Source organism: Staurois parvus, unplaced genomic scaffold (genome assembly GCF_062004578.1).
Source record: "Staurois parvus isolate SC_StPar_1 unplaced genomic scaffold, SC_StPar_1.0 ptg000099l, whole genome shotgun sequence".
Lineage (NCBI taxonomy): Eukaryota > Metazoa > Chordata > Amphibia > Anura > Ranidae > Staurois > Staurois parvus.
In genome coordinates this window covers 5,174,614-5,191,360 of record NW_028317895.1, presented here as the reverse complement: position 1 = coordinate 5,191,360, position 16,747 = coordinate 5,174,614, and the positions used below count along the sequence as shown (strand labels likewise).

At 38.7% G+C, this 16,747-nt stretch overlaps 1 protein-coding gene across 1 annotated transcript in view; it reads right to left on the bottom strand.

Moving 5' to 3' along the window:
- Window positions 1-16,747, bottom strand: part of GRK6 (G protein-coupled receptor kinase 6) — a 94,686-nt gene that overhangs the window by 22,027 nt on the left and 55,912 nt on the right. The window contains exons 8-10 of the mRNA XM_089671127.1: window positions 16,351-16,491; window positions 7,988-8,178; window positions 1,135-1,172 (exon numbers count right to left, since the gene is read on the bottom strand). Of these exons, the coding sequence (XP_089527253.1) occupies window positions 1,135-1,172; window positions 7,988-8,178; window positions 16,351-16,491 (370 nt within the window). The remainder of the gene's footprint in view (window positions 1-1,134; window positions 1,173-7,987; window positions 8,179-16,350; window positions 16,492-16,747) is intronic.

The following is a 16,747-nucleotide window of genomic DNA, read 5'->3' as shown; positions in this document are numbered from 1 at the left end:
TAATTGACAAATTGTATGCAAAACACAGTCACACTTCCTGTTCTTGTTTGTGGTTCTCTAGCAGCGTTATATTTGCATTTTTCAAACAATGTTTTCAGCACAGAACTTATTAACTACTTACTGAACAATCCCTTATAAGAAAGGTTGAGATGTGAATGCCGTTTAATTAATGGTTATGTCTAGTTTTTTTTTTTTTTTTTTGGTGTAGAACGAAATGAAATTATTATTATTATACAGGATTTATATGGCTCCAACAGTTTGCTCAGCACTTTACAATATAAAAATGTAGTGAACATGAACAGCCATTACATTCTACATTAAAAAAAAAAAAACCATTGGCAAGGATGTATAAATATTTCATAATTCAGCTGCGAAAATATTTATCTTAGAAATGTTTTCTATATAAACAATTGTTAATATTACAGGGCAAACCTTTGAATGTTCACATTAAAATGAACATGTATAGTTTGGTTACTCACTATCAGTTCTATTATGCAACGATATTAGATATCCGTCAAAAAACTTAAGATAAATTACCCGTGTATGGCCAGCCTAGGATACTTTATGCTGCTTAATCAGGACATACACAAACATATTTTTCTTTGTACAAAGTTCTAATAATCTCAGCATTGAAATACATCACAACACCTGTAGCAAGCCTTTTCAACATCTTCCTATACCAGGTGATAATGTGTATAAATTGTGACCTGTTAAACCATAAAGCCTAGTACACACAATGAGAATAACAGATGAATGATCATCCATTTTTTCTTGCATGCTAGTCTCATATTGAAAATGAAGAGGTTACTAAAGTTACAAAAATTGTCGTAAGACAGAACACAACTTCAGAAGTGGTATATGGTATTGTAATGTATTCTTTCATTCCTGAGCATGTGCGGTCTTGGTCACTTAATTTTTTACGGCCGAATATTGTACCGATTAAATAAAAATCGTTCATTCTGGTATCCTACAAGAAAAAAATGTCATGTTTGTCCCTTCGGATATTTTTGCATTAACTGTTGTGACCCAACGGTCGGACGATCACTCCGAAAGCGGTATTTTTTCTCTGACATTCCCATTGTATGTACGAGACTTTAGGCTCAATGACAGATAATAATTTAGAATATTACATACCATGGTCATCCAGCAAAATATTTTCTGGTTTTAAATCCCTGTTGAAAGATAAAAAAGGTATTCAAGGTATACACATAAAAAATAATGGTGATTACTCTACTTAATCAAGACAAATCTCTAAAGCAGGCGTTCTTAACATAAGATATCCATAACTCTTGAGAGTATGGAAACAAAGTGATCAAAAGAGAAAAAAAAAAATCTAGGTTGTGTATTCGTGATTTGCCATTTTTATATAAATAAATATATAAATTGTTATTTTTCAGCTCTTCGGTTTCTACCGTTTAATATGCAAGTCAAAATTTGGCTTTGGACCTTTTTTATGCCATACTGGTACTTGCTAGGACTGATAATGATTTTTGCAGTATGGTGAAGTGGGCAGGTCGTAAAAAGGTTACTTTACATACCACAATGATTAAAACTGAACACAATGATTCATATGTTTTACAGTATTTTAATATATTTTCAATTATTTCCTTTTAGTTTGTGCAAGCTTATTTTGACTATACTGTACATACACAGGCAGATATACTTTATAGCTAGTATGATCATCCTATGATATACAGAGTCACAAAGCCAATCAAGCTTTCAGTAATGGTGCATAAATACAAATACATCACATTGAAGTTTCAGCAAAATAGGCAAGCCATAGATTATTTGATTTTCTTTCCTTCCACCATGGGTGGAAGAAAAGAAAATTGCTCGATTCCCCCATCAACACAGTCTGAGTTGATGGGGGAATCCCCCCCACAGAGCTATTGTGTTCTGCCAACAAGCAGCCTTCCCAGCTGGCAGCACACAATGGTTACTGCTATCTCCTATAGCCACCAGCAGCAATTGCATGTATAAAAAAAAAAAAAAAAAAAGAAATAAAAAAACACCGGACAGGCTGGTTGCACCCAAGACAATTGATGAATCGACTTGGGTATAACCAGGCTGCCCATTGATGGATAGAATAAGTGAAATTATTTGAAAGCAGTCAGATACTTTTCCCTCTTCATCATTTTCCAACATTTCCCAAAAATATAAGTAAGGAGCTATAAACATTATTGCTTTCAATGAGAAGATTCTCATCTTCTAAACACTGAGCCTCAAGAACACTTACATATATTTTTGTGAATTCTAGGTAGGAGAATGTGTTAAAAAGATCAATACAAATAATCAGTTTACCTATGAATAAATTAAAAAAAGACAATGCAAGATGGAAAAATCTCCAAAAAGGCATCAAATTACAGATTAGACATTCTTATATGTCAACAAAAGTTAGATTTTATTTCCATCATTTACACTTTTAAAATAACAGAAAACAAAAAAATGGCGTCTGCAAAAGTTTGGGCACCCTGCAGAGTTAATATCTTGTACTGCCCCCTTTGGCAAGTATCACAGCTTGTAAACGCTTTTTGTAGCCAGCCAAGAGTCTTTCAATTCTTGTTTGAGGTATCTTTGCCCATTCTTCCTTACAAAAGTCTTCCAGTTCTTTGAGATTTCTGGGCTGTCTATCACCATGGCAAAACCTTCAATTTATGCCTCTTGATGTAATCCCCCGTGGATTTCGAGGTGTGTTTAGGATCATTATCCATTTGTAGAAGCCATCCTCTCTTTAACTTCAGCTTTTTCACAGATGGCATCAAGTTACCATCCAAAATTTGCTGAAATTTTATTGAATCCATTTTTCCTTCTACTCGTGAGATGTTCCCTGTGCCACTGGCTGCAACACAACCCCAAAGCACGATTGATCCAACCCCATGCTTAACAGTTGGACAGAGGTTCTTTTCATTAAATTCTGTGCCCCTTCTCCAAACGTACCTTTGCTCATTCTGGCCAAAAAGTTCAATTTTAATCTCATCAGTCCACAGAACTTATTTCCAAAATGCATCAGACTTGTCTGTATGTTCATTTGCAAAGTTCAAACGATGATTTTTGTGGTGAGGACGTAGAAGAGGTTTTCTTCTGATGACTCTTCCATGAAGACCATATTTGTACAAGTATCTCTTTATAGTGGAATAGTGTACCACAACTCCAGTGTCTGCCAGATCTTTCTGGAGGGATCGTGCAGTCAAACGTGGGTTTTGAATTGTTTTTCTCACAATCCTGCGAGCTGTTCTGTCCGATATTTTTCTTGGTCTTCCAGATCTTGCTTTAACTTTCACTGTTCCTGATGACTGCCATTTCTTAATTACATTCCGAACAGAGGATATTGACATCTGAAAACGCTTTGCTATCTTCTTATAGCCTTCTCCAGCTTTGTGAGCGTCAACTATTTTCAGTTTCAGTTTTCTAGACAACTGCTTAGAAGAACCCATGGTGCTGATTGTTGGGGCAAGGTCAGATGAGTCTGGGCATTTAAAACCTTTGAGCTTGACATCACTTGGTCTTCCCAGACGATGATTGAGAACAATCCATGACACTGGCAGGTCTCAGCTTTGCAAAGGGGGCATGCTATAAATTCTACAGGGTGCCCAAACTTTTGCAGACACCATTTTTTTGTTTTCTATTATTTTGAAAGTGTAACTTTTGTTGTCATATTATAAGAATGTCTAATCTGTAATTTGATGCCTTTTGGAGATTTTTCCATCTTTCCTTGGCTTCTTTATGCACATTAATACAAATTTTTAGCTGGGGTGCCCAAACTTTCGATCCCCACTGTAATATATATATATATATATAAAAATAATAATAATAAAATTAACTTTTTTGCAGGTAAAAAAAAAAGTGCATTTACTATTTTTTATTTATTTTTAAGGAGCCTGGAAAGAATTGCAACAGTGATCGGTAGATCGCTTCAGACTCCTGCAGACTGTCAGTGTGAGCTGTCAGCCTGTACATCGTATGGACAGGCAGTTTCGCACTGACAAGCAGAATCAATGAACTACCATAGTGCTCAACAGCACCATAGTAGTTAATTGAGAACTACATGCCAATAGTCACAAAGGCTGTTGGTACTTGTAGTCTTCCCATTCACAAAACTCTGATGTTGATGGGTGGGTGGAGCCCAGAACTGGCACATTTTTAAAAAAAAACTGATAGCTAGCAGGGGGAGAAGATCCCCTGCTAGCTGTTACAACAGGGGATCAGGGAGTGCAGGGGCCAGTGTTACAGAAACATGTTACATGTTACACCCTGAATATGAGGTGAACTTATCCTTTAATCTAAAGTCTTGCAGAACCACAGCTGTGCAGATACATGAAAGGGCTCTCAACATGGAAAGTGAGGCTAGAGCTACACCAGTAAATAATGACTTCAGCACACCACAGAGCGTGTGTTATTGTGCGCATAACGCATGCTTCGGGGTGCATTTCAAAGCGTCATCTTGCATTGCAGCAATCCCCCCCCCAACTTCATTGTAATTCTTGTGTGCTGAATTGCAATGGATTACAGTGTGCAGGACTGTGCAGTTCATACTAGCTCAATACTTTTACTTTTGACACTGCGTGCCAAAGCACTCACAAGACAAGAGATACATGTTGGCTAAAAACTGAGCACACGAAGAATCAGGGCACGTAGCCTCTGATATGCAACCAGCACTTAGCTAGAGTACAATTGCTATAAAGTTCCCTAAGGCTGTCCTCCTGTCCTGCCAACAGTTCATGTTTTCTGGATATCCACAGTGGTAGCTAAGCTGCCTCCACAGCCATTAAAGTGTTACTAAACCCAGGACCCTGCATTCACTATATCTGGTCTCCCACACAGTACACAGAACATGAAATGGCAATTATTTTACAATTATTTTACAAAATATAAACTGCTAAATACCTTCTCTCATCAGTAGTTAGAGCAATCTTGTGACTTCTATCAGTGTCCAGCAGAGCACTGGTTACAGCTTGTAGGAGGAGTTTTCATTCTCCTGTAGGAGGATGCAGGACCCCTCACCTCTATTTGGACAGTGCTGTTTGGCCCTGTGCTGATCACATGCACTCTCCCAAGAAAAACGAAAAAAACCTCTCTAGCAAAACACCAAACTGAGCATGTGCAGAGTGACTGCACACAAGATGTCTCATCAGGAGATAAGAGGGGAACATTGGAAGAAGGGGAGGATCAGAGAAGTCAGGATCAAACAGCGTGTTTACACAATGCAGAGAATTAACACCTTAGGTTCCACAGTGATTATAACAAGCATGCTTTCTGCATATACAGAATGATTTTACTGTTGTGGATTTAGTAACACTAAGTTAAGAGACAAGTTTATGAAACAGTCAGTACTTTTTCAGTACAGATTTCAAACAATTGCCATTATTTTTCAGAGATAGGGCTGCAAAGAGGGGTGTCAGGAATGGTCAAAATAATAATTTCCATATTTAGAGAGAAATATTTTGAAAGTCACACTTTGTTTTCCATCGCCAACTTATATTTAGCCTTTGCGTTACAAAAAATTAGACTTTGACCAACTGAAAACAAACCACCGCATAGTGACAAATGATCCCAGCTTCTGCACAAGAAGGTATGATCAGCAGAGCAAAATCTGAATATGAAAATATCACATACTATAAAAGATAGTGTATATGTGTATATATATATATATTTATATTTATTAAGGGCTTACCAGAACCCTTTTGAAAGCAGATTAACCAAAAAACAATATACATTTGCATGCCATACATAATGTGCAGTAGTACTGAATTTATTTTTCTTTGCTATCCAATATACAAATGAGCTTTAGTGCCAAATCAAACAACCAGAGTAATTTGTTGTTGGCATATCAGTCCTAGAGATAGAGATCAAGTAAGGGAACTATATGCATTTCAGCATCATAGCATCCCTAGAGATATATCCGATTGGTGCTGCAGATACTTGCTCAATGCACAATATTGTTTAGTGCAGCCTCTCAACCTTTTTAATAAAAAGGAACCATTGAAATAGCATTCTGGTCTCAGAGAACCCCTGCTAAAAATTACTTCATCTACATCTCACTGTTCATTAGTGTGATGGTCAAGAAGAAGAATGCTCCTTACATTTGTGGTCAGTGGGAATAATCTCCCTCTTACAGATAGCTAAAAAGATCAATGGTTTCAGTGGCAACTTATCAGAGGCAGAAATTGCTGTTTGCTCAAGGAGCCCCCAACAACCTCTGGAAGAACCCGAAGGTTCCATGGAACTCTAATTGAGAAAGGCTGGTCTAGTGGCTGAAGTAGAGTCACATCTCTACTGAAAGAAAGGTTGACGCATTGTATCTATTTTTTGTATGATTAGAGCTGCCATTAGTAACATGCAAACCCCACATACATATTGTATGCTTAATAATTTCTACATCTTAGGGACTGTTAGTGCCATGTAGACAGTAGGGGTTTCACCCAGAGGATTGTTATTTCTGTAAGTAAATACGGTAAATACAGGCAGCTGAGGGTGCCAACATTAAAGTGAAGCTGCTAATTAGCCCTCTACAAAGAACATGTTCACTTTGAATAGGCAACAAAGAGTTTTATGACAGCATTCAATGTTAGAGCAAGGAGATATAGCAATGTAAAGCTCTACCAACAGTTATTCAAGATCTTGTACCTGTAAAAGGAAAAGATATCCTAAACTATTGGTTGGTGCTTTCACTGTCCTTGCCATGCCATACAAAAGTGTCAAAAGGTAAAGTTGAGCTGTCAATGGAATTTAAAGTAGAACTAAAAGGCAAAACCTTTTTCCCCATTTTGGATAGAGAAAGGGAGGGTTATAACCCGTCAGGTTTTTTTTTTGCCCATTTATGTCCCATTGGAGAAATTTCCCTTTACTTGCTGTCCCATTGCCAAAACAGGAAATGAAAGGAAATCCTGCATTCCTAGGGCAGCACAGTGGCTAAATGGTTAGCACTTCCGCCTGGCAGTACTAGGGTCGTTGGTTTGAATCCCAATCACGGCACCACCTGCCTGGAGTTTGCATGTTCTCTCTGTGCCTGTGTGGGTTTCCTCTCAGTACTCCGGTTTTCCTCCCACACTCCAAAGACATGCTGGTAGGTTAATTGGCTCCTGTCTAAATTGGCCCTAGTATGTGTATACATGAATGTGAGTTAAGGACCTTAGATTGTACGCTTCTTGAGGGTTAGGGACTGATGTAAATGTCTAAAATTGTCTCTAGTATGTGTATACATGAATGCAAGTTAGGGACCTTCGATTGTACGCTCATTGAGTGTTAGGGACTGATGTGAATGTACAATACATATATATGTAAAGCGCTGTGTAAATAGACGGCGCTATATAAGTACCTGGAATAAATAAATAAATATAAAATTCCTGGTTGTCGCCTCTATTTCAGTTCTGGCAACAATGTAGGATTTCACTTTACTTTCACTCTTGGTGATAACGATAAACTGGACAAATAGAGAAGGTGATTCATGATTCAACAATTAATATGTTTCATATAAAAGTCCTAAAACAAGAGGATACGTTTTTATTTGGTTGGCCAAACCATGCCGACTTCAGCCACAGACTTTCCATTGGCTGCAAGGCATGTTGTGATCGCGACATCTAAGAGAACATTGGTTTCAATGACAGCAGCATACTCTGAGCCACAGGCAAACCTCCAAGATTTACTGATCTTTACAGCATGGTTATAAAACTAGCCATTTGTTTTACCTGAACAAATATCTAAGTAGTAAACTGAATATTTTTGGTTCAGTAACATTCAGCGGGCAGTTAATGAACAGCATATAAACAGAGTGAATAATTATAATGAACATTGCATAAACAGAGTGAATAATTAGGATGTAGTAGATTAGCAAGGATCAGTTTTATAGCATAGATTTGGCAAAAATCAATGAATAAAAGTTGCCTGCAAGTTGTGCATGCATATGTATACATTTACACACATAAGTATATATACACACATACATATAAAATACATATATCTACCACACACGATACACATTTCTGCATACCTGTAAACTATTCTCTCTTGATGTAGATCTTGAAGGCCACAGCAAATTTCTGCAGCATAAAATATTGCTCGGTCTTCGTCAAATCCAGCCTCGCCCATGTGATAAATGTGAAACTTCAAATCACCTCCATTCATTAGTGTTAGCACCAGACAGAGAGCGTCTTTTGTCTCATAAGCATAAGCCAGACTAACCTGTAAGTAAAATATGCACCTCATATACATGGAATGATAAACCTTTACATTAATGTCAAAAGTTTATGGTATGCAATAATTTTAAGGAAAAAATACTTGAAGATGTATTTTTATGAAGACTGCGAGGATACATGGCCTCCACATTTAGACACCATCTTTCTATAGGCTGCAGTCAGCAAAAATCACAGGACCAGCTGCCAGCAGCTTCTGTGTAAATGCAGCTAGCAAACCGTGTTTGAAAGCCTATTCGATAAATATGTTTTGACTGTTGTTACAACACGTTTAGGGTACTTCTTTTTACAGGATATTCGGTTTGTCTGCACATATCAGTTAAAGCAATCCCACAAGTGAAAGTGAATATTTTTTTAAATATTCCAATTCAACTCTTTGTTAACCCTGATCAGTGAAGATTAACAACTCCTTTTCCTTAACATTTTAAATATTTTTCTATTTTTTTAACCATCAATATGTAACACGTATTCATTGTTTGCTTTTGTTGAAGATCAGAAGACAAAGGTTTGCCCCTTGATCATCTTCTGTACATATGACAGGGCTGAGGGCAAGGTAAAGTCGGTAAATCATTGGAGTGCATTTTTTTTTTTTTAAAACAAGGTTGTTGCAGATCTCTACCTTCCAAGAGCAACATTGCTCAACTAAGCATCAACCTTAATAAGCCATCATGCAAAAATTCATCCATGCTGTCCCATTACAGCTATAAAAAGGTCCAAATCTTACAGTTCAACTTACAGCTCATCTATAAAAACCAAGGCGAGAGTCTTATTTTTTTATCAATATATTTTTTATTTGATTTTAGAAAAGTGAAGAGCATCTGTCCCTGAAAATGTTCATGATTCAAAATTGGTAAAAATTAATAACAAGCCTTCAACATGAAGGTAGAAGACATGGGATCTGCAGAGTTTACCACAAAACACTATACAATACATTTTAGAACCAGGACAGGTAAAATTTGGCTAGATTTTCTCTTTGGTAATTTCTTGTTGAGTGAATTATAATGAGCATCCGCTACTGAAGCAGGTCTATGGGCGAAAGTGATGCCTAAGCAAGGAAATATCTTTTGAAAACTCAGCTTAGTGTGTGGATCAGCCCTTAAGTCCAATATTAACAGTTCAGAAATGATTACGTTGTTTTAGGACAATGCACTAAAGCAGATCAGCATCTGATGCACATGGGAGAGGTATACAGTTGGATTTGTGAGAAGGAGAATGGCATCATCTGTGAAGAGGTTGATTTTGTGAGGTCTATGATGAAATACAAAGCCAAAGATCTTGTGGTGGGCACGAATAGCTTCCGCAAGGGATTCTATTAGTAGATTAAGAACAGAGGGGGACAGGGGGCATCCTTGGCAGATGCCATGAGGGTTCAGATATTATATTGGATGTTTAAATCTGAGCTGATGGGTGAGAGTACAGTGCTAGAATGGCTGAGAGAATGCTACCTTGGAGGCCAAACTTGGCGAGAACATGTACAGTGCTTTGAAAAAGTATTCATACCCCTTGAAATTTTCCACATTTTGTCATGTTACAACCAAAAATGTAAATGTACTTTATTAGAATTTTATGTGACAGAGTAGACCAACACAAAGTGGCACATAATTGTGAAATGAAAGGAAAATGATAAATGGTTTTAAAATTTTTTTTACAAATACATATCTGAAAAGTGTGGCATGCATTTGTATTCAGCCCCCTTTTCTCTGATACCCCTAACTAAAATCTAGTGGAACCAATTGCCTTCACAAGTCACCTAATTAGTAAATACAATCCACATGTGTATAATTTAATCTCAGTATAAATACAGCTGTTCTGTGAAGCCCTCAGAGGATTGTTAGAGAATATCAGTGATCAAATAGCATCATGAAGGCCAAGGAACACACCAGACAGATCAGGGATAACGTTGTGAAGAAGTTTACAGCAGGGTTAAGTTATAAAAAAATTTCCCAAGCTTTGAACGTCTCATGGAGCACTGTTCAATCCATCATTCGAAAATGGAAAGATTATGGCACAACTGCAAACCTACGAAGACATGACCGTCCACCTAAACTGACAGGCAAGAGGCCCATGGTAACTCAGGGAAGCAGCTAAGAGGCCCATGGTAACTCTGGAGGAGCTACAGAGATCCAGAGCTCAGGTGAGAATCTGTCCACAGGACAATGATTAATTGTGCACTTCACAAATCTGGCCTTTATGGCGGACTGGCAAGAAGAAAGCCATTGCTGAAGAAAAGCCATAAGAAGTCCCATTTGCAGTTTGTGAGAAGCTATGTGGGGGACACAGCAAACATGTGGAAGAAGGTGCTCTGGTCAGATGAAACCAAAACTGACCTTTTTGGCCTAAAAGCAAATTGCTATGTGTGGTGGAAAACTAACACTGCACATCAACCTTAACACACCATCCCCACTGTGAAACTTACTGGTGGCAGTGTCATGTTGTGGGGATGCTTTTCTTCAGCAGGGACAGAGAAGCTGGTCAGAATTGATAGGAAGATGGGTGGAGCCAAATACAGGGCAATCTTAGAAGAAAACCTGTTAGGGTCTGCAAAAGACTTGAGACTGGGGTGGAGGTTCACCTTCCAGCAGGACAACGATCTTAAACATACAGCCAGAGCTACAATAGAATGGTTTAGATCAAAGCATATTCATGAGGTCCAGTCAAAGTCCAAACCTAAATCCAATTGAGAATCTTTGGAAAGACTTGAAAATTGCAGCTCACAGATGTTCTCCACATCCAATCTGACAGAGCTCAAAGTTATTTGGCAAAGAAGAATGGGCAAAAATGTCGCTCTTTAGATGTGCGAACCTGGTAGAGACATAACCAAAAAGACTTGCAGCTGTAATTGCAGCAAAAGCTGGTTCTACAAAGTATTGACTCTGGGGGGCTGAAAACAAATTCATGCCACACTTTTCAGATATTTGTAAAAAATTTGGAAAAACATTTTTCATTTTCCTTCCACTTCACAATTATGTGCCACTTTGTGTTGGTCTATCACATAAAATTCAAATAAAATAAATTTACGTTTTTGGTTGTAATATGACAAAATGTGGAAAATTTTAAGGGGTATGAATACTTTTTCAAGGCACTGTATGGCCAATGTATCCTTTTGAACACCTTCTCTACATCCACAGAGAAGCAGAGAATGCGTTCAAGCTCATTAAGGACTATCTTGGTCACATCAGATGTCTGCCTCCCTTTAGTGAACCCCATTTGGTCTGATTGGATAAAAGTGGATAGAATATCAAACAAACACTTCTAAAATTCAGCAAAGAAATTGTCCTGAAGTTTCTTTCCAGGTTTGGGTATGGTGATAATGAAATCTCAGCATCTCTGAGGGGAATGAAGCCATCTCTGCAGCAGCAGAGCAGAACACATTTAGATGGAGCGTTAGTAGTTTGCCCCATTTAGGTAGACTTCCCATTATGGAGGAAGTCTATAATGTTCATGATTTAAGCAAGTGTGAATGGTGCATTTAATTGGGCAAGTTCTTCGTCAGTTAGCACAGGAACTTGGCTATCTTCTTTGCAGAAGTTCGGGGTGGGCTCACAGTTTCCTGTGAATGAATGCCGACAAGTACCGCCAGTCGCTGCCAGCTTGCAGTTCTCAATGGACTGCGAGGGCGCTGGGGATCACGTAGTCCATTGATTCTTCCTGCCATCAAGTAACTGGCTGCCCATATGAGGTAGCGGCAGACCACTTACCGAATGTCTGCAGGATCCTGGTTGCATCCACGATCTTCTGATAGTGGGTGCAATGCCTTACTGACAGTAATATAAAAAAAATTATATATGCGCATTTTGTTACTTGAAAAAAAATATGTGCATTTATTATTTTTTGTGAAAAGCTGAACTTATCCTTTAAGGGCACTTGAGGATTTATCATACTAATCACACAATAACTCCTGGCTCACGTCTGAGTTTCAGCAAGGAAGAGGGTAGGGTGGAATTTGAATTAATCTGATTTTTTTTACTCTAAATCATGAATATCAGAAAGAAGAGAGAAGTTTCTGTTTAGATGGTCTCTTGGCTCTTCCACAAATTTTCAGAATTATACCTCTGATATATGCCTTATGGGCGTTCCATAGCAGAACGCCCATAAGATGCTGAGAGAGTGATGAGCTATTACTTTGAATCTTCACAACACTGGAATTGCCTCGCCATAGGTAAACAGGGGAGCAGGTATTATCCTCCTGCATGGTCCCATCAAGTGATGTCATAAATGGTGGGAGGATGATATCCACTGAAGGAGCCATTTATCAACAACAAACATGTATATATGGAGTAAGAGTTGTGCCTGGACAAGAAGAATGTAAAGTCATTCTCAGTAGTATGGTGGCAGCACCAAACATTGTAGACATATGCGAGAAAAAAAGGATTGAAGCAAGGGAGCTAGTCTCCTGCTTTGCAAAGAAAAGTCCATTTGCTGTGGTCTGCAATGAGATTAAAGCCTCCACATAAGATGAGACTCCCATTTCTGGTAAGTTTACAGAGAAAGTGAAGTTGATGTGAGTTAGGGGCAAAAACCATCTCAGGTTTGGCAATAATTTCACAGAGAAGTATTATAAATCTGCCTCCGGGATCCAAAATAGAGTCCAGTAGGGTGAAGGAGATGGAATTCTTGACAGCAATGAAGACCCCTTTTTTTTTTCTGAGTGTCACAAGCCATAAAGATGTGTGGAAAATCTTTATGGGTGCATTTAGGGCGTTGCATTAAGTTGAAAAGGAGTCTTCTGAATGCAGAGGACATCAGCCTGGAGGTTGTGAACTTCTTGCCATAAAAGTAGAATCTCTCTTAAGCTGGGTGGTTTAGGCCATCCACATTTAGAGAAAATTTTAAATCTGATAAGCGAGTTAATGAAGGACGATACGCACGTGCCTACAGAGGGTATCAAGCCATATATCATAGGGATAATATACTTCATTGTGGCGGAGGTTCCCTAAATAGATCCGAGGGTGTCCATCGATGCAGTCAGGAGAACAGAGCAGATCCCAGAAATGAAATCGAAAAAGAAAAAAAAAAAAAAAAAAATGAATAACCAGAAACGGAAAGAACTAAAACATGTACATGGTAAAACAGGATCAGGGTTCAACTGGTGTGGTTAAATAAAAAACAAGGATGGAAGGAACCACTGCTTGTATTCAATTGTGAACTCATGTAAATATGCAGGTTGGACAAACTCAGGAATCCAGGGGTTCTTAAGGTTGTTCCAACAAGATCTGTCCTTAATATCTGCCACCTTGGACTTGAGCCACAACAGGTCCTGATCTTTCCGGTATACGCATCTACCAGTGTATTAAACGAGGAAGCAAATTCGCCCGTTTTTTGTTTTAAGTGATCAACACAGTCTCACGGATTCTGTACCTCTGATTCAAACTCCTGCATGCATGTCATCATGTCTGCACGGAGTGAGGCTATCAGTGACAGTGGCAAGTCTTTTAATGTGGTATCAGAGACAGGTTAACAGTGGGAAAAGTAGAGATAGGATTGGTGGCTCTGGTATCCTCAGCAGGACTAGGGCATGCTTGTCCCCCAGCAGGCAACCCCTCTATATCTATGGCTGGTTCAATTCTTGGTCTGGACTTAGCCTGGCTCCTAGTGGAGGGAGTAGAGGCACCTGAAGAAGAGGATGAGTGCTGCAAGTTGTAAGAGCTGGAAGGCTTCCCACCCGATGCTGTGCGATCTTGCTGAAGAGCTGCTGGTAGCTTGTGATGAGCCATGTCTGTGTAGCTCTCGGGAGGATGGGGAGAAAGTTTCTGTGGCTGAGGGGTCTCTCTGCATTTGCAGGGAATACAGCTGGGATTCCAGGCAGGAGAGGAGCAAGGAGGAACGTTCTACTAGCATGTGGAAGCTTCAGATATGACGCTGTGGCCAGGGGTGGAGTGAAGCTCAGTAAACAGGCGGCCATTCAGCAACTCAGTAGTCTCATTTTAGGCACTACATTTTGAAAGTAGCAAGATACCAGTCTCTACTTTATCTCACAGCCACCAATTCCCAAATTTACACACTGTGGGAATAATTACATTTTTTTTTTTCGGATACACTCTTTTCATCCTAAAGTAAAGAGCCTGCACATGACCAAACTTTTGTAAGATATATTTACAGTTGTGTTCAAAATAATAGCAGTGTGTTGAAAAAAGTGAATAAAGCTCAAAATCCTTCTAATAGCTTTTATTTCCATACACACAAATGCATTGGGAACACTACACATTCTATTCCAAATCAAAACATGAAGAAAAATATATCAAATTTGCGTTGTTCCTCTAAAAAAAAAAAAATTGAAGAAAAGTGAATATTAGACTGGTCAAAAAAATAGCAGTGTTTGTATTCTTCTTTACAAACTCCAACATTCACTATATAAACTGAAAAATGTTTGAAGATTTTGCTTTCCTTTGAATCACTTAATATTTAGTTGTATAAGCACTGTTTCTGAGAACTGCTGTACATCCGTGTTGCATGGAGTCAACCAACTTCTGGCACCTGTGAACAGGTATTCCAGCCCAGGATGATTGGACTACATTCCACAGTTCTACTCTATTTCTTGGTTTTGCCTCAGAAACTGCATTTTTAATGTCACCCCACAAGTTTTCTATTGGATTAAGATCCGGGGATTGGGCTGCCCACTCCATAACGTCTATTTTGTTGGTCTGGAACCAAGACGTTGCACGTTTACTGGTGTGTTTGGGGTCGTTGTCTTGTTGGAACACCCATTTCAAGGGCATTTCCTCTTCAGCATAAAGCAGCATGACCTCTTCAAGTATTCTGATGTATTCAAACTGATCCATGATCCCTGGTATGCGATAAATAGGCCCAACACTGTAGTATGAGAAACATCCCCATATCATGATGCTTGCACAACCATGCTTCACTGTCTTCACAGTGTACTGTGGCTTGAATTCAGTGTTTGGGGGTCGTCTGACAAACTGTCTCCAGCCACTAGACTCAAAAAGAACAATCTTACTTTCATCAGTCCACAAAATGTTGCGCCATATCTCTTTAGGCCAGTCAGTGTGCTCTTGGGCAAATTGTAACCTCTTCAGCACGTCTTTTTTACAACAGTGGGACTTTGTGGGGGCTTCCTGCAGATAGCTTGGCTTCACATAGGCGTCTTCTAATTGTAACAGTACTCACAGGTAACTTTACAGCTTCTTTGATCTTCCTGGAGCTGATTGTTGGCTGAGTCCTTGCCATTTTGGCTATTCTTCTATCCATTCGAATGGTAGTTTTTCGCTTTCTTCCACGTCTTTCAGGTTTTGGTTTCCATTTTAAAGCATTTGCGATCATTTTAGCTGAGCAGCCTATCATTTTCTGCACTTCTTTATAGGTTTTCCCCTCTCCAATCAACTTTTTAATCAAGGTACGCTGTTCTTCTGAACAATGTCTGGAACGACCCATTTTCCTCAGAATTTCAGAGAGAAATGCACTGTAACCAGCATGTACAACATTTGCTGCCTTCCTTCCTTAAATAAGGGCAATAATTGCCACCTGTTTTTCAAAGAATGAATGACCTCACTAATAGAACTCCACACTGCTATTATTTTGAACATGCCCCTTTCAATTAGTGATTCAATTACACAGAATCAGCAGCATGCATGTCATGACTGTTGGGTCTGTTGGATTTCTATTACTCTACTACACCTGCTAGTAAATTATTTGCCATGTAGAAATATCACTTCTACCAAAAACAGTGATTGATCAGGTTAGTGATGTCTGACTGCTATTATTTTGAACACAACTGTACATCCAGCATTTACTGCATGTCAGACAAACTCATGGGCTGTAAATACATGGAACCAGCTTGGAAGGCTAAAATATAACCAGCCATCTGGTACAATGATTTTTACTTCATAAAATATTATACATGGTTGTGCTCAAAAAGATTTTCTTGTGCAACCATTTGGGGCTAAATCAAGCATGTACAATCCAAAGTACATTTAGTCTTTGGATTGGTATTTGCAGACAGGGTGGTCTTTAGACTCTTTCAAGTTGAATATAAATTCAATTCATAAAAATGTAAAGGCTACCCTGTCTGCAAAGGCAAAGACAAATATTACATTTTTCTTTAGTTTTCCCTTAATACACACAGATGCAGATAATTTCTATGTAATGCATGCCCCCTCCCTGCTTTATCAGCAACCCCTGGACCTACAGATGGATCTGTACTTACTACAAACCTGCTGTTGACTCTCTCTAAGATCTGTTTCTCATTTAAGGCCATGGATTCCCCTTTCCGTTTCTTAATACGTTTCTTCTCAAGTTTCTTGCATGCATACATCTTGCCTGTTGCTCGTACTTGGCAGGCACACACCTAGATACAGTAATTCAATAAAGATTAGAATGTCAGTTTTAATCTAGCCAGTGCCACAAGCTACTCAAACATTGCTGTTTACTAAAGGTTTCCCTTTGCCCGTCTGTGCAGATGATACTTCAGAAACTGCTTATCTCAAAAGAGCAACTGGCGATACGCTGACAGAAATAGAAAAAAAAATAAAACAAAACAAAAAAAAAACAAACAAAAACACACAATGTATCCAACAGTCTTTTCAAAGTATTTGAAAAATGTT